At 48.4% G+C, this 21,513-nt stretch overlaps 1 protein-coding gene across 6 annotated transcripts in view; it reads right to left on the reverse strand.

The window, feature by feature from the left end:
* ECE1 (endothelin converting enzyme 1) overlaps positions 1-21,513 on the reverse strand; it is a 73,551-nt gene that overhangs the window by 5,712 nt on the left and 46,326 nt on the right. For 5 of the 6 annotated variants that reach the window (XM_083453888.1, XM_083453891.1, XM_083453890.1 and 2 more), the window contains 11 exons: positions 19,199-19,345; positions 17,866-17,931; positions 16,431-16,622; positions 14,377-14,519; positions 12,956-13,070; positions 11,728-11,838; positions 8,901-9,077; positions 8,365-8,468; positions 7,160-7,270; positions 3,444-3,511; positions 2,199-2,389 (listed from right to left, as the gene is read on the reverse strand). In XM_083453888.1, the coding sequence (XP_083310014.1) occupies positions 2,199-2,389; positions 3,444-3,511; positions 7,160-7,270; positions 8,365-8,468; positions 8,901-9,077; positions 11,728-11,838; positions 12,956-13,070; positions 14,377-14,519; positions 16,431-16,622; positions 17,866-17,931; positions 19,199-19,345 (1,425 nt within the window). Of the gene's footprint in view, positions 1-2,198; positions 2,704-3,228; positions 3,512-7,159; positions 7,271-8,364; positions 8,469-8,900; positions 9,078-11,727; positions 11,839-12,955; positions 13,071-14,376; positions 14,520-16,430; positions 16,623-17,865; positions 17,932-19,198; positions 19,346-21,513 lie in introns of all 6 variants that reach the window. The other variant, XR_014514471.1, reaches the window with a different exon arrangement.

Raw genomic sequence — 21,513 nt, forward strand, 5'->3', positions numbered from 1 at the left:
GGCCAGTCTTGACAGACTCTAGGGTTGTGCGCCCATCTCACTCAAGAGGCCGGGGGCCAGCGCTGTCCGGAGACACTTCCGGGTCACGTGGCCAGCGTGACATCGCTGCTCTGGCGAGCCAGAGCCGCACACGGAAACGCCGTTTACCTTCCCGCTAGTAAGCGGTCCCTATTTATCTACTTGCACCCGGGAGTGCTTTCGAACTGCTAGGTTGGCAGGCGCTGGGACCGAACGACGGGAGCGCACCCCGCCGCGGGGATTTGAACCGCCGACCATGCAATCGGCAAGTCCTAGGTGCTAAGGCTTTTACCCACAGCGCCACCCGCGTCCCTAAAATTCATGGAATAGAGGGCTATCAAAGGTTACTAGCCAGGATGCCTATGTTCTGCCTCCATGGTCTGAGGCAGCAATGATTCTGGAAACTGCAGGAGGGGAGAGTTGCTCATGTGAGCCGGCTCTGTTTGTTGGCTTCCCAGAATGGGTATCTGGCTGGCCACTGTGAGAACAAGAATCAGGACTGGATGGGCCCCCCTTTGGCCCGACCCAGCAGGACTTATCATACATCCTCCTGACTCTTACAGCTAGATTACAGGAATAGTCACAGCAATTAACGCCTAGTCCACATTTAGCTCTTATACATATTTTCCCCATAGACCCATGGCTCCCAATGTGGGGCACATGCCCCACAGGGGGCAATTTGATTTTTAAGGGGGGCACAATTTGAGAATAAGTTATTAACAGTCAATGGCCTTTTAGGCTTCCTCCATGTGAATAGCTCACTTTTTGAATAGTAAGAATTATATGTTAATGGCGTGGGGCGGGATCAGGATTTTAGAGATGCTTAGGTGGGGCATAGGGACGTGGATGGCGCTGTGGGTTAAACCACAGAGCCTAGGACTTGCTGATCAGAAGGTCGGCGGTTCGAATCCCCGCGACGGGGTGAGCTCCCGTTGCTCGGTCCCAGCTCCTGCCAACCTAGCAGTTCAAAAGCATGTCAAAGTGCAAGTAGATAAATAGGTACCGCTCCAGCGGGAAGGTAAACGGCGTTTCCGTGCGCTGCTCTGGTTCACCAGAAGCGGCTTAGTCATGCTGGCCACATGACCCGGAAGCTGTAGGCCAGCTCCCTCGGCCAATAAAGCGAGATGAGCGCCGCAACCCCAGAGTCGGTCATGACTGGACCTAATGGTCAGGGGTCCCTTTACCTTTTAGGTGGGGCATGGCCAAAAAAAGGTTGGGAACCACAGCTATAGACTGGATTTACAGAACAAAGACCTGCTAAACTTGCTTGTGCAAGAAGTGAGAATTATTACAGCTAGACCCTGAAAGAACCTGGAAGGAGTAAATGTTACAAATTAGTATTATGTACAAATTAGTATTATGGCAGACTGCAGTGTTAGAAAAACTGATGACTAAACAGAGATTTGCACAAGGACAATTTTACTGCAACTTGGGCTGGCTTTGCAGATTTTATGAAAATAGCCAAACATGGCAATCTTCTGGCACCAACTCTTTGTAATATGCGGCTCACAACTTTCCTAACCTCTCCCACCCTTCTTTGATGACCTAGGCTCCCCTGTGGGGGAAAAAAATAACACCTCTAATACCACTAGGTGGTGCTATAGTTATTCTGAATTAAGGTTTGATTATTTTTATTCACTCCATCTCAAAGCATTATTTATTTTAAGATTTTGCACTGCATTTGGGTTTTTTTTTCCTCATTCTTTACGTGCACTGTGATTTACATATTATTTGTGGTTTGATTAGTTTGCCATTTTTTAACGATTCTGTATTTAAGCCAATATAACACCAAATCAGTTATTGCGCATGGAAATTCCAATTTCGGCGTTTTACAGCTTGTATTTTGCAAATACGATGTTGTTCTTGTAGTTAAAAAATTAATAACAACCATTATTTTTTAAGAAGAGGAAGAGACACAAAGCTGCGGTGTTCAATTTAGAGACTATTTGTGAGAAACTGGGATGAGTGCTCTAAGCGAGTGGCCTTGGCCTTTTCTCTCTATGGGCTTGAGACTCACATATCAATTTTGGGGTTTTTCTGCGGGGGGACGGGGACGGTAAACAACAGCTTTACTTGGCAACCTCATCCCCGCTCCTCTTTTGCCAGGCAGCTTCTGCAGCTGCAGCAAAGAAGACCCCACAGCTCCCAAAGTCTGATTGAAAGGCCTGAGGGAGTCTCACCCGGTAGGCGGCTTTGAGTCCCCCGTTGTCGGCGATGTTCTCCCCCAGGGTGTGCTTGCCATTGATGGCCTCCCCGTGGACTGTGTAGTTGCCGTACTGTTCCACCATGCACTCGGTCTGTTGCTTAAAGGCCTCCACTGACGAATTCTTCCACCAGGGGCGGAGGTTGCCGTCCTTGTCATACTCCCGGCCTGCAAGGATCAAGGAAGTTAGTAAAAAGAATCACAGAATTGTGGGGTTGGAAGGGACACGCCCCCCCCCCGGGGCCATCTAGTCAAACACTCTGCAATGCGTAAATCGCAACCAAACGCACAGAATGATATTGCCGCCGCCCCCATCTCAATACTCTGCCGTGTGGAATGAACGAAATAATTTGAGAACATTTAAATATCCTTTTATGTACTAATTGCATGTGTGTGGTGGGGTGTACTTGGATGTTACGACAATCAAATGTTTGTATGCTTATATACAACTGTAAACTTTTACTTATAGATCCTTATTGTTACTTTTTTTTTTTAAAGTAATATTTATTAAATGTTTAATTGTTACAGAAAGAAAAAGGGTAAAAAAGAAAAGAAAAAACAGTAAAAAATTTAACAAACAATACATCAAAAATAGAAAGAAAAAACAGTACAACAAAACAAGAAAAAACAAAAACATTTAAAAACACATCCAAATTTCATATCTTTATCTTTCATTTGCTTGTTTCCTCAACTTCCTCGCGCCTCTCTTTTTTGTATTCTAGTTCAAATTAGCTGGTTCAGCAAATCCTTTCCCTCTTTCTCAATTTTTGTTCTATAATTTATCTTAACACAGTTTAACTTTAAATTTTCCACTTTAGCCCATTAACAATCAATTTTTATATAATCTTAATAACACTTCTGCTAAAACCATATAACTTCATTCCAGTATTCTTCTAACATTCATTAATTTTGCAATTTTTCTGTAAATATACTTTAAATTTTTTCCAATCTTCTTCCAGCGACTCTTCTCCCTGGTCTCGGATTCTGCCAGTGATCCTTATTGTTACTTTTTAAAGCAACGCCCAGGAAAAGTGCTGCCCCATAAGTTTACTTTGCAAGAAAAATCCAACCGTTTGCAAGAAGTTCGCTAAGGGTTTAAAAATGAAACAGCCCGAAGTGGCAAACACCGCAGCAAAAAAAAGGCGTGTGGGGGGTGGGGTGGAGAGGAGGAAGATAAATTCTAGAAGATGAATTAAAGAGATGGAGGATAGGCGGCCCTGACCTTGGTCGTCAAAAGCATGAGTCAGTTCATGGCCCACGACCACACCAATCCCACCGAAATTCAGTGCCCTACAGGGAGAAAGAAAATGTCAGTACAGTCATGCCTCACGTTGCGTCCGCTTCAGGTTGCGTTCTTTTGGGTTGTGGACTGCCGAAACACGGAAGTACCGGAACGGGTTACTTCCCGGTTTCGGCAGCTGCGCATGCGCAGAAGTGCTAAATCACATTATGCACATAAGCGCCGAATCGCAACCCGCGTGTGCGCAGACGCGGGTTGCGAACACGCATCCCACACAGATCACGTTCGCGACCCAAGCATCCGCCGTAAGTCAGAAGTACATTTGTTGGCTCCACGGAGGAGCCAGCCCCAATCCGCTGGCTTCAGGGGAACTAGGATCTAGGAGTCTTGGTTGACCACAAACTTGACATGAGCCAACAGTGTGACGCGGCAGCTAAAAAAGCCAATGCAATTCTGGGCTGCATCAATAGGAGTATAGCATCTAGATCAAGGGAAGTAATAGTGCCACTGTATTCTGCTCTGGTCAGACCTCACCTGGAGTACTGTGTCCAGTTCTGGGCACCACAGTTCAAGAAGGGCACTGACAAACTGGAACGTGTCCAGAGGAGGGCAACCAAAATGGTCAAAGGCCTGGAAACGGTGCCTTATGAGGAACGGCTAAGGGAGCTGGGCACGTTTAGCCTGGAGAAGAGGAGGTTAAGGGGTGATATGATAGCCATGTTCAAATATATAAAAGGATGTCACATAGAGGAGGGAGAAAGGTTGTTTTCTGCTGCTCCAGAGAAGCGGACACAGAGCAATGGATCCAAACTACAAAAAAGAAGATTCCACCTAAACATTAGGAAGAACTTCCTGACAGTAAGAGCTGTTTGACAGTGGAATTTGCTGCCAGGGAGTGTGGTGGAGTCTCCTTCTTTGGAGGTCTTTAAGCAGAGGCTTGACAACCATATGTCAGGAGTGCTCTGATGGTGTTTCCTGCTTGGCAGGGGGTTGGACTCGACGGCCCTTGTGGTCTCTTCCAACTCTATGATTCTATGATTCTATGCTGCAAACAATAAGGACATAAGAAGAGTCTGCTGGATCACACTAACAGCTCACCTAGTCCAGCATCCTGTTCTCACAGGGCCAACCAGATGTCTGTGGGAAACCTGCAAGCAGAATTCTAGCCCAAGAGCAACTGTTCCTTCCTGCGGTTTCGGGCAACAGGCATGGCTGCCTCCAACTGTGGAGTCACAGCACAGCCATTGCTGCTAGTAGCCTTCTCCTCCTCCGGGATTTTGTCTAATCCTCTTTCCAAGCCACCCGGGTTGGTGGCCCTTACTGCCTCCTGTGGGAGGGAGTTCCACAGATTAACTCTGCGCTGCGTGAAGGAGGAGGTCTTCCTTTTACCTGTACCAAACATTCAGCTTCACTGGATTCCCAACCAGCTCTAGCGGTTTCGAGGGAGAACTTTTCTCTCCCTCTCCACTTTTTTCACACCATGAATAACTTTGAATAACTTTCCTCTAAGCCAGTCTTTCTCAACCTGTGGGTGCCCAGATGTTGTTGAACTACAACTCCCATCACCCCTACCTAGCAAAGATAAAGAGCTCAGGGATGATGGGAGTTGTAGTCCAACAACATCTGGGGACCCACAGCTTGAGAGCCCCTGCAAGAAGTCCCAAATACTGCAACTTTTCTTCATAGGTGAGTCGCTCCACACCGCTGAGCTTTTTGGGTTGCCCTTTTCTCAACAATGCTGATTCTCAGCAGGGCTGGGTTTAGGTTTGATGAGGCCCTAAGCTACTAAAGGTAACGGGGCCCTTTATATGTCCAGCTATCCTTTGTCAACAACAAATTGTTGCTGTAGCGCTGTGGGTAAAACCACAGAGCCTAGGACTTGCCGATCAGAAGGTCGGCGGTTCGAATCCCCGCGACGGGGTGAGCTCCCGTTGCTCGGTCCCTGCTCCTGCCAACCTAGCAGTATGAAAGCACGTGAAAGTGCAAGTAGATAAATAGGTACCACTCCGGCGGGAAGGTAAACGGTATTTCCGTGTGCTGCTCTGGTTCGCCAGAAGCGGCTTAGTCATGCTGTCCACATGACCCGGAAGCTGTACACCGGCTCCCTTGGCCAATAAAGCGAGATGAGCGCCGCAACCCCAGAGTCATCCGCGACTGGACCTAATGGTCAGGGGTCCCTTTACCTTTACCTTATATACTATATGGTCATTTATGGACCTCATAGGTATCTAAAGCCATTTGCACATAACAAAATCTGTATTTTATCAAAGTAATTGTTGAACTTATGTTATATTTTGGAAATGTACATCCAGTTTTTCCCTCTTAAAATTTTTTGGGGGCCCCCAAGAAAGTGGGGCCCTATACGTAAATCTGGCACTGATTCTCAGCCACCTTCTCTAGCGGTTGGCAACACTTTCTTTCCCTGGACCACACGCACACATACCCAGCCAGGTGCGAGGTACGGTTTGTACAACGAAAGCTTCAAAATTGACTGCAGTTGCCCCATTGCTCGAGCCCATGGGCTGAAATGCTCTGATGTGAAGGCACATTCACCAACATTCTACCTCTTGAGTTGGGGAGGCAGAGCTGTGGAATTTGACTGGACCAATGGAGGTGGCTGTGAGGGAACTGGTTTGGCAGGAAGACAGCCATCCAGAAAGGGCCGAGGAACAAGGACCAGGCTCATGTGGCGCACAGATGGGCCTACCGAAAATATGCTAGTGAAGGCTTTCCCCTGACATGTGACCCCAGTCATTTATGGAAGATTGATTTCATAACTGATGGAAAATGTTCTGGTGTTTTTGGAGTCCGCCAGGATATTTTATTCCTTTTGGAGTTTGTAGCATTGTTTTTATAATTTTTATCTTGCCCTAATTTTGCTCTGACGGCATTATGCTGGGAAGCAGGGCGTATGAATCTGAGTAACAATAATGGGAGCTGGTAGGCTGATTCGCACAGAGGCCGGGCAGGAAGACACCTTAGAATCATGAAACTGTGCAGTTGGAAAGGGACCCCCCGGGGTCATCTAGTCCAACCCCCTGCGATGCAGGAATTGCAACTATAGCATCCCTGACAGATGGCCACCCAACCTCTGCTTATAAACCTCCCGTGAAGGAGAGTCTTTCACCTTCTGAGAGACTCCATTCTCCTGCTGAATAGCTCTTAAAAACGTTAAAATTCTTCCTAACGTCAGAATTTCATCCCTTAGTCGTATGAATCCATTGGTTTGGGTCCTTCCCTCTGGAGCAGCAGAAAACAAGCTTGCTCCATCTTCCATGTGACAGCCCTTTAGCTGTTTGAAGATGCCTATCCTATCGCCTCCCCTTTTTCTCTTCTCCAGGCTGAACGTACTCAACTCCCTCAACCGTTCCTCATCAGGCTTGGTTTCCAGACCCTTTTGGTTACAGCTTGTCAATATCCTCCTTACAACTGTGGTGCCCAGTTTAAGCTTTGTAGATGCAAGAGGCCTCTAAAGGTATTTTGGTCTCCGTCCATCATCTCTGAGACCATAGCGCTTTATTTCCAGCCCTACAGCCGCACTTAAAAACAACAACCAATCCCTGCTGGAGTTCTTCCTGAAGCTCAGGGCAGTGAGGCTGAATTGGGAGGGGTGTTAATGCCCTCCCCCTCCCTTGCCAAACACTGAATATCTGATTGGGTGTGGGGTGACAGAGAGAAAGAGAGTGAAACATTCGTACTTTGGGGAGCTTCGGGTGTAGAACGGAGGCTGCAGGATCCCAGCAGGAAAGACGATTTCATTCTTGGTCGGGGAGTAATAAGCATTCACTGTTGGGGGAGTCATGCTCCATCTGCAGAAGGAGGAGGAGGAGGGAGAGAAGAGGGGGAGAGTATGGTCAATGGCAAAACCACTCAAGGTGTCCTAAAAGCTCAATGCTCCATCAGCCCAATTTGGGTTTGGGGCATTTCCCATTCCTCAACCTCAAAGTCTTCATGGGTAACCCTAAAACATGTCTGGAAATTGCACCCTTGGCCATGGGGGCCTTTTACTGCTCACTGCAGATCGGTCAGTCAGGGCAGGGGGTAGGGAATACTCTGCCCATGCCTGCAAAGCTTGCACTTCGGCACTGAGCTGAGCTCTCTCCCTTGAATGCCAGCCTCCAGCTGGAATTATGCAAGACTGCACAAGCAAATGCAAGAATGCAGTGGGAGCAGGAAATAGGCAGGAATGATTGAGGACATAAAAGTTTGTCCTTTTCTTGGAATGCAGGATGCACGACTTGGATGACCAGCAACATGGGCCTCTCAGTTTATTTCTTCAATATGTAGCAACTGGATTGCAGAATCTGTAAGAACCAGGGGACATTATCTTCTGCCTTGAGTTCCAACTTGGATAAAAGATTCTCTCTCTCTCTCTCTCTCACACACACACACACACACGAACACACACTAACAGCAACCTCCTCCTCCAAGTTTGAGAAGTGAGGTTATACGGAACCAGGAAGAGGGCCTTCTTGGTAGTGGCACCTGCCCTGTGGAACACCCTCCCACCAGATGTCAAGGAGATAAACAACTATCTGACTTTTAGAAGACATCTGAAGGCAGCCCTGTATAGGGACATTTCTAATGCTTGATGTCTCACTGTGTTTTAATTCACTGGAAACCGCCCAGAGTGGCTGGGGCAACCCAGTCAGATGGGCGGCATATAAATTTATTGTTATTGTCCAACGAAGTTGGTTGCCATCATTGCCTCCTGCTGCGGCGAGTTCCACAGTTTAACTATGCAGGGCATAAGGAAGTGCTTTCTTCTACCCGTGCTGAACCTTCCGACATTCAGCTTCAGCCAAAGCTTGGTGTGCCTGAAAAAATGCACGGTCAGAGTGGGCCAGCCCCCCTCCCCGGGGTTTGACGACCCCCCCACCCCGGCATCCCGAGGTCGACTCACTGGTCGCGGTTTGGAGGCTTCCGGAGCTGCTCAGCGGCCACTCGGGCGGAGAAGTTGAGGAACTGCATGACGTTCTCGTAGTACAGATCCGGGACGGCATCGTACTGCCAGGAAGCAAGAGGAGAAGAAGAAGAAGAAGAAGAAGAAGAAGAAGAAGAAGAAGAAGAAGAAGAAGAAGAGGAAGAAGAGTTTGGATTTGAAATCCCACATTATCACTACCCAAAGGTGTCTCAAAGCGGCTAACATTCTCCTTTCCCTTCCTCCCCCACAACAAACACTCTGTGAGATGAGTGGGGCTGAGAGACTTCAGAGAAGTGTGACTAGCCCAAGGTCACCCAGTAGCTGCATGTGGAGGAGCGGGGAAGCGAACCCGGTTCACCAGATTACGAGTCCACAGCTCTTAGCCACTACACCACACTGGCCCATCAGAATAGGGAAGCAAGGAGAGGCCAGGGCAGCTGGCCGCAGTCACCGCCAACCCCCCATTCCAAATCCCGCTGCTTGGCCTTAGTGGGCCTGCCCCACCTCCAACTCACATCCTTGAACACTTTGTCCAGCTCTTTGGGGTCCATGATGAACTTAGGGTAACCGATCATGTCGTAGATGGCATCGGCCTTCTCCTTGGCGGAACGCCTCGTCTCCTCATCCATCCACGGGAGGGTGGCCAAGCTCTCTTCGAAGGCCATCTTGATCTCCTTAATCATTTCCTCAGCCTGGTGGAGACAGAGCACGAGGTTACGAGGCGGGGCCGCTTCTTTTAACAGGAATTGGGGGGCGGGGGAGGTCCTGGCAAATGGTCGGTGTGTGTGAGGCTTCATGGAATCCCATCCCCCTCCCTCACAGCTGGCAGCCAGAAATGGAAAACAAGAGGTTCTTACAAAGGTAATTTATTCAATATTCACAGAGAGAGATGATAATATTTATTTACCGTATTTTTTGCTCTATAAGACTCACTTTTTCCCTCCTAAAAAGTAAGGGGAAATGTGTGTGCGTCTTATGGAGCGAATGCAGGCTGCGCAGCTATCCCAGAAGCCAGAACAGCAAGAGGGATCGCTGCTTTCACTGAGCAGCGATCCCTCTTGCTGTTCTGGCTTCTGAGATTCAGAATACAGTGGTGCCCCGCAAGACGAATGCCTCGCAAGACGGAAAACCCGCAAGACGAAAGGGTTTTCCGTTTGCAGAGGCGCTTAGCAAGACGAATTTCCCTATGGGCTTGCTTCGCAAGACGAAAAATGACGAAAAAATTTGAATTTTCCCCCGGTCCAAAACCCCTTTTCCTGAAGCGCTAAGCTGCTAAAAGCATTTTAGCAGCAAAACCGCTAATCTCCCAAGCGTTAAAAAGCCGTTTTTAGCCCTTAAAATGTCAATAGTGCTAATAGCGCTACTCCGTCAATGGGCTTGCTTCGCAAGACGAAAAAACCGCAAGATGAAAGGACCCACGGAACGGATTCTTTTCGTCTTGCGAGGCACCACTGTACTTTTTTTCTTGTTTTCCTCCTCCAAAAACTAGGTGCGTCTTGTGGTATGTGTATCTTATAGAGCGAAAAATACAGTGTTTATTTATTTATTTATACATACATACATACATACATACATACATACCCCGACCATCTGGCTGGGTTTCCCCAGCCTCTCTGGGCGGCTTCCAACAAAACACTAAAATACAATAACTTATTAAACATTAACAGCTTCCCTAAACAGGGCTGCCTTCAGATGTCTTCTAAAAGTTTGGTAGTTATTTTGGTTGCCCTTCTCCCTCCTCGGGGAAAAGCACCCAAGAGGAGCACACACGCTCCGCATGGCTCTTGCGGGCTTTTCTGGGAGGTGGGGGAAAGGGACAGAGCGTGACTAAGCCAGAAGCTAGAACAGCGAGAGGGGGTGCAGCGATCCCTCTTGCTGTTCTGGCTTCTGGGATAGCTGCGCAGCCTCTTCAGGGCAGTGGGATGAAGGCTCCCCGCTGCCCTGAAGAGGCTGCACCTGGCTAAGCCAGAAGCTAGAACAGCGAGAGGGAGCGCTGCGCAGCGATCTCTCTTGCTGTTCTGGCTTCTGGGATAGCCGTGCAGCCTGCATTCGCTCCATAAGATGCACGCACATTTCCCCTTACTTTTTAGGAGGAAAAAAGTGTGTCTTATAGAGCGAAAAATGCTGTACATGCATTGTATATGTGGTATAATTTTGTGCCACCAGATGGCGATCTGGAGCTGCCCTTTTCTCTACCGGTTTTCCCTGTTTAAATTTACAACACTTACAACTGAAACGCTTCTTTGATGTGTCTAGATCCAGCCTAAATTGGGACTTTCTGCTAGACACAAGTAAGCGAAATATGTTAGATTAGATTAGCAGAACGGACCTCTGGGAGAAACTTTGGAGGAAAGATTTAAAATTTACTCACTGAAAGAAAATTATATGAAAATGACACGTAGATGGTATTTAACTCTGAGCAGATTAGCTAAAATGTAGAAATCTGAATCTGATGTATGTTGGAAATGCAAGTAAGTAGAAGGAGCGTATGTGGTGGGTATGCAGAATAGCCAAAGAATACTGGGAAATGATATATAATGATATAAAAAAAGTTTTTTAAAAAACATTTCCCCCCCAAAACAGGCATTCCTTTTGGAAATGGTACAGACAAGTACCCAGGAGTCAGAAAAAGTTATTTATGTATGCAACTACAGCTGTTTGGATTTTGTTAGCCCAAAAAGTGAGAGTGAGAGAGGTCCCTAAGAAGGAGAGGTGCCAACTTAAAATGATAGGATATGCAGTGTTAACAGAATAAGAGAATGAGAATATCAAGTATCTAAAGAGGAGCGGAAAATATTTGTGGAATATTTGGAAAACAACTGCAAACAAGTGAAAACGCTAGTGGGATTAATGTAAAATCAACTGTATAATGTATAATAGAGAACTATGATGGGGGCGGGATTAAATTAAACGTTGTTCTCCCTCCCCACCCAAGAATATGCAGAAATTATGGGAAAATTAAAAGAACCATGGAAGAGGAAGAAGGGAAGTCGATGAAGGTACTATTGCAATACAGTCATACCTCGGGTTATAGACGCTTCAGGTTGCGTTTTTTTTGGGTTACGGACACGCCAAAACCCGAAAGTACCAGAACAGGTTACTTCTGGGTTTCGGAGGTCGCACATGCGCAGAAGTGGTAAATCGCGCTTTGCGCATGCGCAGAAGCACCAAATCGCAACCCGCGCGTGCGCAGACGCGGTGCTGTGGGTTGCGAACGTGCCTCCTGCACGGATCATGTTTGCTACTCAAGCATCCACATCCATTTAATGGTGGAAATGTATACTGGAAAACTCTAATAAAATAAGATTAGCGGAACTGGCCCTGTAACGGTCACCGCCTTACCACTGCCTTGCTGTCTTCCGCGAAGGAGGCCTTGACGAACATGGCGCCCAGCGCAAAGCCCAGGTTGATGTCTGTGTCGCTGATGCAGTACTTCCATCGGGGCAGGCAGGTCTGTGGGGCAGAAGGAGACCCTTGGTGTCAGCGGCACTGGCGGAGGAAGGGGGTGCGGTCCACCCTGGGTGTCATCCCTGGGGGGGGGGTGACATCACCCCCTTGGGACGCTCGCCATGGGCGGCTAGCCCCACCCCTGGGTGCACAGCATGTACGCTGCTCCAGGTGCCAGAGCAGCTAGCTCCGCCTCTCAGCAGCGGAGGAACTTGGGGCAACTCAGGGCCAGAGATGAACCCCTTCTTTCTCCCCACCCAGGAAGCAGGAGGGTGATGGTCCCTGGAGAGCAACTCCTGGTGAGAAGCACCCAGGATGGACATGGGTGGACCACCAGGTCTCCCAGTGTTTGAATTGCAGACAGCCGCCCAGCTCTTTGCCTTAGGATGAGATTTCTGCTCTTCTTTTGTAGAGATTTATATATACATATATATATATATATATATATATATATATATATATATATATATTTATTTATTAAAAATGCATGTACAGTGGTAACTCAGGTTACAGACGCTTCAGGTTACAGACTCCGCTAACCCAGAAATAGTACCTCGGGTTAAGAACTTTGCTTCAGGATGAGAACAGAAATTGCGTGGCTGCGGCAGCTGGAGGCCCCATCAGTGGTGCCTCAGGTTAAGAACAGTTTCAGGTTAAGATCAGACCTCAAGAATGACTTAAGTTATTAACCCAAGGTACCACTGTGGCGCTGTGGGTAAAAGCCTCAGCGCCTAGGGCTTGCCAATCGAAAGGTCGGCGGTTCGAATCCCCGCGGCGGGGTGCGCTCCCCTTGTTCGGTCCCAGCGCCTGCCAACCTAGCAGTTTGAAAGCACTCCCGGGTGCAAGTAGATAAATAGGGACCGCTTACTAGCAGGAAGGTAACCGGCGTTTCCGTGTGCGGCTCTGGCTCGCCAGAGCAGTGATGTCACGCTGGCCACGTGACCCGGAAGTGTCTCCGGACAGCGCTGGCCCCCGGCCTCTTGAGTGAGATGGGCGCACAACCCTAGAGTCTGTCAAGACTGGCCCGTACGGGCAGGGGTACCTTTACCTTTTACCACTGTATTTATTTACAATAGAACGTAACAAATTAAAGCAATGAGTGCCGCTCAAGTTTCCTACGTGCCTTCTTTGAGCCGTACATGACCTCCATGAACTTCTCCTCTGCATCCTGGAAGCGCTGGTCCAGAAAGCCGGCTCCTTTCCTCACCAGGTGCCAGATCATGTAGTTGTGCAAGATACTGGAATGGAAAAAGCGGTGGGGTGGGAGGGAAAGATGAGGACCTCTCCATCATCTCTTGGAACTGGCTGCAAAAAGTGCACTCCCCCCAATATCAGTTGCACCCTGCAGGCGTTGCAAGGGAGCCCCCTACTAGCCCTGCCTGGTGTGCCTTTGGGGACTGCACCCGGGACCTCCTTCATGCAAAGCAGATGCCCCACCTCTGAACTACGGTCCTTAAAAATAAAGCAAGCTCCTAGTCCTCACTGTTCTGAAAAAAGGGCTAGTTTAAAGGAAGCTGATTTTTACCGAGTCCATCTAGCTCTGTATTGCCTACACTGACTGGCAGCAAGGGCTCTGCAGGGTTTCAGACAGGGAGCCTTTCCCTGGCCCCACCTGGAAGATGGTGCCGGCGGGGATTGAACCTGGGACCTTCTGCGTGCAAAGCAGGTGCTCTGCTGCAGACGTTGTGTTCCTTCTGCTAAAGGCGAACCAATATTCTAGTCCTCATGCTTCTGAATGAAGAGCTGATAGAACCAGGAAGCTACCTTACAGAGGATCAGAGCACTGGACTAAATCCGGGATCTTCTGTATGCAAAGCAGGTGAGCTCCAGCCTTCTCCCTAAACTTCCAGTCCTTACGGTTCTGAACAAAGGGCTGATCCAATCAATCAATCAATCAATCAATCAATCAGTAAGGGCTGATTTAAAAGCAGAGCAAACTGCCTTGGTTCAGTATATCTGAAGGAGCGTCTCCACCCCCATCGTTCTGCCCGGACACTGAGGTCCAGTGCCGAGGGCCTTCTGGCGGTTCCCTCACTGCGAGAGGCCAAGTTACAGGGAACCAGGCAGAGGGCCTTCTCGGTAGTGGCGCCCGCCCTGTGGAACGCCCTCCCATCAGATGTCAAAGAGATAAACAACTACCTGACATTCAGAAGACATCTGAAGGCAGCCCTGTTCAGTGAAGTTTTTAATATGTGACATTTTAGTGTATTTTTCATCTTTGTTGGAAGCCGCCCAGAGTGGCTGGGGAAACCCAGCCAGATGGGCAGGGTACAAATAAAAAATTATTCTTATTATTCTTATTATTATTATATTCCAACGAGTCCATCTAGATCCATATAGCCCACACTGGCTGGCAGTGGCTTCTCTGGGGTTTCAGGCAGGTTTTTCCCCCAGCTGTACCTGGAGATGCTGCCCGCGGGGACTGAACCTGGGACCCTCTGCACGCAAAGCAGGTGCTCTGACCACTGAGCTAAGACGGGGAGGGGGCCGCAGAGAAGGAAACTTCCATCGGTTCAGCTCACCCCCGGACCTAGCCGCACTCACCGCCTGTCTGTGTTGAGGATGAGATAGGAGACTTGCTCAAGATACTCTTTGGCATAGACCACCACTGGCTCCGTTTCGTTGATCTCCACCGGGGAGAAAACGGCGTTCAGCAGAGGCATCCAGTCCACGGCCGGAGAAAGGTTCTTTTTTTGCGGGAGCAGAAGAGGGGCAGGGCAGGGATGGGGAAGGTGCAAGAAGCAGAGACAAAGACAAGTTAGAGGTCTCTCTCTGGCTAGGGTGGCTGGCAGAATGGGACCTACAACTGAGCAGGCGGTAGAGAGAGGAAACCCTCCCTCCAAAACAAACAAACAAGCAAGCAAGTCTAGGGAAGCTGGAAGAATCCCAATAAGGATTGGGCTGTCTCCAGCTAAGTCCTAAACAGAGTAGACCCACTGTTTTTATCGATTGATATATTTATTGTCATTGTCCCTTGCGGAACAATGAAATTGAAAAACTACATAAAACTACATAAAAACTACATAAAACTACATAAAAACTACATAAAACTACATTAAAACTACATAAAACATTCAAAAACCCCTCTAAAACCCCATTTTAAAATACACTATACTACAGAGACCCCTTTATTTTTTATTTTTGTTGTATTACATTTACGATCCTGCTTTTTCCCCTGAGAGAGATTCAAGGCGGCTTACAGCTAAAATAGAAACAGCTAAAAACGTTGGAGGTGGGGGACAACTAAACACTCCCCCCCATCACAGCATTAGCTCTTTCCCTAAATCATAGTAATTATTATTATTATTATTCAATATTTATATGCTGCCCATTTATATGCTCCAGCCACTCTAGGCGGCTTCCAATAAATTAAACACATTAAGCAGAGTAAGTCATCAAATGTTAATAACTTTCCAAAAGCCTGTTGGAACAAGAATGAATAATAATAATAATAATAATAATAATAATAATAATAATATACTGCTCTTCATCAAAAGAACTGAGGGAGGCTCACAAGATAAAAATACAAGATAAAAACACAAACAGTTAAAACAAAAACAACAAAACAATAGTAAGTCTCTCCCCTCCCCCTCTAAACACATTTAAAAGGATGTAGAATATTAATCAGCCAAAGGCCTGGTTGAAGGTTTTCATTTCACCTGCCGGCGGAAGGCCAAGAAGGAGGGAGCTGGTCTAACTTCTTTAGGAAAGGACTTCCAAAGTTGTCTGGGAGAAGCCACCACCAAGAAGGTCCTGTTGTGCATTCCCGCCAAGTGTGCTTGTGAGGGTGGTGGGGCTGAGAGAAGGCCGCCCCCCCCCCCCCCGATCTCAGAGCGCAGGCAGCTTTGCATAGGGAATATGGACCTCCAGATAGCCTGGGCCTAAGGCTTGATCACTGGAGATGGTGACAGCAGCCACGAATTTAAGAGAAGCCTGCTTCTTGGGAGGAAAGCAATGACCAACCTAGACAGCATCTTAAAAAGTAGAGACATCACCTTGCCAACAAAGGTCCGTATAGTTAAAGCTATGGTTTTCCCAGTAGTGATGTATGGAAGTGAGAGCTGGACCATAAAGAAGGCTGATCGCCGAAGAATTGATGCTTTTGAATTATGGTGCTGGAGGAGACTCTTGAGAGTCCCATGGACTGCAAGAAGATCAAACCTATCCATTCTGAAGGAAATCAGCCCTGAGTGCTCACTGGAAGGACAGATCCTGAAGCTGAGGCTCCAATACTTTGGCCACCTCGTGAGAAGAGAAGAATCCCTGGAAAAGACCCTGATGCTGGGCAAAATGGAGGGCACAAGGGGATGACAGAGGACGAGATGGTTGGACAGTGTTCTCGAAGCTACAAACATGAGTCTGACCAAACTGCGGGAGGCAGTGGAAGACAGAAGTGCCTGGCGTACTCTGGTCCATGGGGTCACGAAGAGTCAGACACGACTAAACGACTAAACAACAACAAAGGCTTGATAGGTCAAAACCTACTCATTAACGCATATACTATCTTTTTCCACCAGGCCTTTGGCTTTCAATTATCTGCGGCAGTTTTGCACGGCAGGAAGCTTCAACCTAGTTTTTTTAAAAAACACATTGCCTACCTTGAGCTCCCTGGCAGGCATCTTGTGGTAGATGAGCTCCTCATCCCGCCGCTTCTCCTGGGGGATGGTGATGTTGGCTAGGGTGGTCTCAAAGTCCAGGATCTCCTCCATCTGTCGCCTGGTCTCCGCTTCGTCCTGTCCCCCAACCAGCATGCCTAGCTGGACCATGTAGGTTAGGTACCCTGCAAGCACCTGGGTAGGTAGGCGAGGTGGGGGGGGGGGAGAATTATGTATTTGCAGGGGGTGGACTAGATGGCCCCTGGGGGTCCCCCTTCCAACTCTACAATTCTATGATTCTAAGGCAGAGAAAGGAGGCTGCACGGAATTAAGGAGAGCGGGAACCACAACATCAAATACCAGCAACACCTTGCAGCCCTTGCAATGTCGGCCTTTGGGGACTCCCCACTGCAAATGTCCAGTCTCAGACGCAGGCAAATCACAAGGCTAACTGTGGATGTTTGGGGCCGGGGAGTCACACTTTAAAGGTAATACCTAAAAACAGCTGCTCCCAGTCTTTTTCAAGGTCTATAAACTCATCCCCAGTGCCCCCTACCCTATAAAAAGCAGTATTCAGAGTAGTGACCCGATAAGGGAGATAATAAAATGATAAAATTCAAAACGGTAACAATTCATTGCATGTTTATTCAAAATCTGATTGAAGATATTTAGTTTAATTAACTAATTCAACAGAATGGATGAACTGGATCCTGTATGGCTGATAGTGTATTTTTCATCTTTGTTGGAAGCTGCCCAGGGAAACCCAGCCAGATGGGCAGGGTACAAATAATAAATTATTATTATTATTATAGTCATTTATACAACATCAACTTCGTTGGACTGGTCATGTTGGGCGGATGCCTGTTCGTCTTCCAAAGCAACTGCTCTATTCTAAACTTAAAAATGGAAAGCGTAATGCCGGCAATCAACAAAAGACGTTTAAAGACTCTCTCAAGGCACTTCTAAACAAATGTAGTATAAACATCCACAACTGGGAAACACCGGCCTGCGAGGGCTCCGATTGGAGAACAGCCTTTACCAAAGGCGTCATGGGCTTTGAAGACTCTCAAACTCAGGACGTAAGGGGGAAATGTGCTAAGAGGAAGGCATGCTTGGCAAAACCTCACCGTGATCAACTCCTGCCCGGAAACCTATGTCCCCACTGTGGAAGGATGTGTGGGTCCAGAATTGGCCTCCACAGTCACTTACGGACACACTGTTAAAACTGTGTTCATGGAAGACAATCTTTCTTGGCTACAAAAAGAAGAAGACCTCCTGCATCCCCTGGCATTTTGGCACCCCCCCTAGGGAATCCCGCTGCCACCTGGGGGGGCGCTATTGCCCGCTTTCAGAACCACAGACATAACAGACTGCCTCATCTGTTACGCACCCCAGTCTGAAGCTAGGACCGTAAGCACCCCAACCGGCCAACCCTCACCTTCTCGTTCTGCGTTTTGTTGAGATAGTAGTCCCTGGAAGGCAACATCAGTCCTGCCTGGTCCACCTGGAGGGGAGACACAAACTGGAGTGAAGACACAGTGCGGATGTGGAGCCACAGTTCTGTCTAGAACAGAGGGAACTTGAGTCAGACTACTGGGCTCCATCCAGCTCAGGGCTGCTGGCAAAGTTGCTGCAGACCTACCTGGAGGTCTGGGACCTTCTGTATGTCAAGCAGGAACTCTACCCACCGAGCTCCAGCCCTTCCCCTCCTCCAATGCAGCACCCTGGGCTGCGATTCTGGACCAAAAAGACAGGGCCTTGCTGGGTCAGAGCAAAGGCCCACCGAGCTCAGCATCCTGTATCCTGCAGCAGCCAATCAGGTGCCGCCGGTAGGAAGGATGCTGACCCCAGAGCCGCTAAGACAGGCGTGGGGAACCTGGAGTGTGGTTACCAGATTTTTTTCAATGAATCCAGGGGCACTTTTTTTTTTTTTTTTTGAAGCTGAGTAGCAACAGGGAGTCAGTTGTGGGGATGGTGAGGCTAAAGACCTTGGGTCCAAGCATACATGTATATTGTATAAAGGTGCAAAGCCCTTCTTTCATATCCTGTGAAACATAAATGCACAGTTTTTTAAAAAACTGGGCAACGGCTGCCCACCCGCGACTCCCCCAATCAGTCAAAACAAAGGGGGAAATGGGCAGGAGATCGCACAGGACACATCATATGAGCACAATACACATCCTATAGGGACTTCCGGCGAGGAAAAATGGCAGGCGCCAGGGCAGTGAGCAGCTCCTGAAGCCGGCCAGAGCCAACTGCGCTACCAGGCTGGCTCTGGGCTGCTGAGGCTGCCACTTCCATGTTTCCCGGGGACAGATTTGCAAATCTGGGGACATTCCAGGGATGGAATTTGTCCGGGGACAGATTTGCAAATCTGGGGACTGTCCCCGGGAATGTCTGTTAACCCTAATCTGGAGGTCCGCCAGGATTCCTGAACCGGCCCTCAGGAAACCAGTCTAGGCCCGCAACGTCTCCACCATGCCCCCAAGTGCTTCTACCTGGCCGCAATGACTTCTGGGGCATGGCTGACGCCTCTTCCTTGCCTGGATGGAGGACGGCATTGTTCAGAGACTCCTAGCTTTTAACTCAGCTGGAATGGAGCCTGCTGTGTCCACCATGGGCACACGGCCTCCAGAGGTGACAAAGGTTCCCCCTGCCTGGGCTAGGGCATGCATTCTCCCACCTTGGCCTGAGCAGGGAGAACCGACAGCTCCCGCTCCAAAAAAATGCATCTCACCCCTTGCGTGGCCTTCCACGCCTCCCGCACACACCTGGATGATGTTGACGCTGGAGTTTTTGGAGTCGGCGCTGACGTAGATGGAGAAGAAGGGCCAGATGTGGTGCTGTGCAGCCAGCTGCAGCAGAGTCTGGTTGAAGTCGTCCTCCTGCCAGGGACCACTGATGTTCCAGCCACCAAGCTGGAGGAGAGATTGCAATATAGCTTTTATATTCTGTATATATACACAGTAGTACCTTAGTTTGCATGTCTTGGTTTGCATACGTTTTGGATTACAAACATCACACCCGGAAGTGCGTGTCCCGGTTTGCAACCTTTTTTTTTAGATTACAACCCATTTATTTTTATTTTTGGATTACAAACAAATTTTTTTGGGAGGCCCCATTGGCGAAAGAGCGCCTTGGGTTACAATCTGTTTTGGTTTACAAACAGACCTCTGGAACAGATTATGGTTGTAAACCAAGGTTTCACTCTCTCTCTGCGTGTATAAAATTAAATTTTCTGTTTTACAATTTATAACACTCATTTAAACATCCTTAAAATATCAATGACTTCCCTTCTTCTCTTTCCATGGTTCATTTTGCATATCATAAATCCCTGCATATTTTACATAAACTAAACCATTTAGTATTCCGTTATTACGTCCATCAAAACTTATTCATTCTGTTGAATTTATCTTAATGCTGCCCACGTTTTCAAGTGTACACCATTTCCCCCCATATATTCAATAAACATTTTCCAATTTTCTCTAAACGTATGTTCTTCTTGTTCTCTTATTATACATGTTAAGTCCACAAGCTTTGCATATTCCATCAGCTTAAGTTGCCGTTCTTCTTTAGTTCCGACCTCGCTTGTTTTCCATTTGGGGGCTAATGAAACACAGGCTGCAGCAGTGGCATACATACCGTATTTTTCACCCTATAGGACGCACTTTTCCCCCTCCAAAAATGAAGGGGAAATGTGTGTGCGTCCTATGGGGCGAATGCAGGCTTTCCCGGGCTTCCTGCAGCTCTGCACCACCCTCCGGATCCCGGCGCGAAGCCGCGCGGGGCTCCGGAGGGTGGCGCAGAGCTGCCTGCGCTCCCAGGCTTCCTGCAGCTCTGCGCCACCCTCCGGATCCTGGCACGAAGCCGTGTGGGGCTCCGGAGGGTGGCGCAGAGCTGCCTGCGCTCCCCGGCTTCCTGCAGCTCTGCGCCACCCTCCGGAGCCTGGTGCGAAGCCGCGCAGGGCTCCGGAGGGTGGCGCAGAGCTGCCTGCATTCCGAAGCCTGGTGCGCGCTGAAGAGCGTGCCCGGGCTTTGCGCACCTCTCCGCAAGCCTGGGGAGACCAGCACGGCTCCCTAGGCTTGCGGATAGCAGGCTGTTCTGGGGTCAGGGGAAGGTCGGGCTTCCCCCGTGCCTGCCCCGTGCCTGGGGGGGAGGGAAAATAAATTTTCCCCTTTATTCCCCCCCCCCCCAAATTAGGTGCGTCCTATGGGGCGGTGCGTCCTATGGGGCGAAAAATACGGTAAATAACGTTTTTTGACACCTGGGAATTTCTGTCTGAATTATCCCCAACAAAAAGGTCTCTAGTATTTTTGGAAAAGTACTTTTAAACATTTTTTTCAATTCATTATGGATTGCAATATTGCATGAAGGAATCCATTCACAGAGTAATGCACCTGAACGATAAGAACAACTGGTAAAATCCTTTGAGATCAAAAAGCCGGTAATTGGGTTTTTTGGTTTTTTTTTAAACCAAAACTTGGTTTCGACTAATCAGTTTGATGTGCACAATCTGAGAAATGATTGGAATAAAGAATTAGGAGTTTCTATCTTACCTAAACAGTGGACAATGTTTTAGCTTCCGTAATGTAATAATGATGGGTGGTGGTGGTGGTTTTGGACAACACTCTCCAATCAGCACACAAAACATTTCAGAGCAAAGCTAATAATTTCCAAAAAGCTAGACCTGGGAGACCTTTGGCCACAGACTCAAACCAGAAACAATGACCAACCTCTTCCCCAGTGGCCTTCTTGCCATTTTTAAGAAAGTTTATACAAAATGTAAGGTAAAGGTGAAGGGACCCCTGACCATTAGGTCCAGTCGTGGCCGACTCTGGGGTTGCGGCGCTCATCTCGCTTTATTGGCCGAGGGAGCTGGTGTACAGCTTCCGGGTCATGTGGCCAGCATGACTAAGCCGCTTCTGGCAAACCAGAGCAGCGCACGGAAACGCTGTTTACCTTCCCGCCAGGGTGGTACCTATTTATCTACTTGCACTTTGACGTGCTTTCAGGAGCAGGGACCGAGCAACAGGAGCTCACCTAGGCTCAAGTCCTAGGCTCTGTGGTTTAACCCACAGCGCCACCC

This window comes from Podarcis tiliguerta (genome assembly GCF_965153285.1).
Source record: "Podarcis tiliguerta genome assembly, chromosome: 8".
Lineage (NCBI taxonomy): Eukaryota > Metazoa > Chordata > Lepidosauria > Squamata > Lacertidae > Podarcis > Podarcis tiliguerta.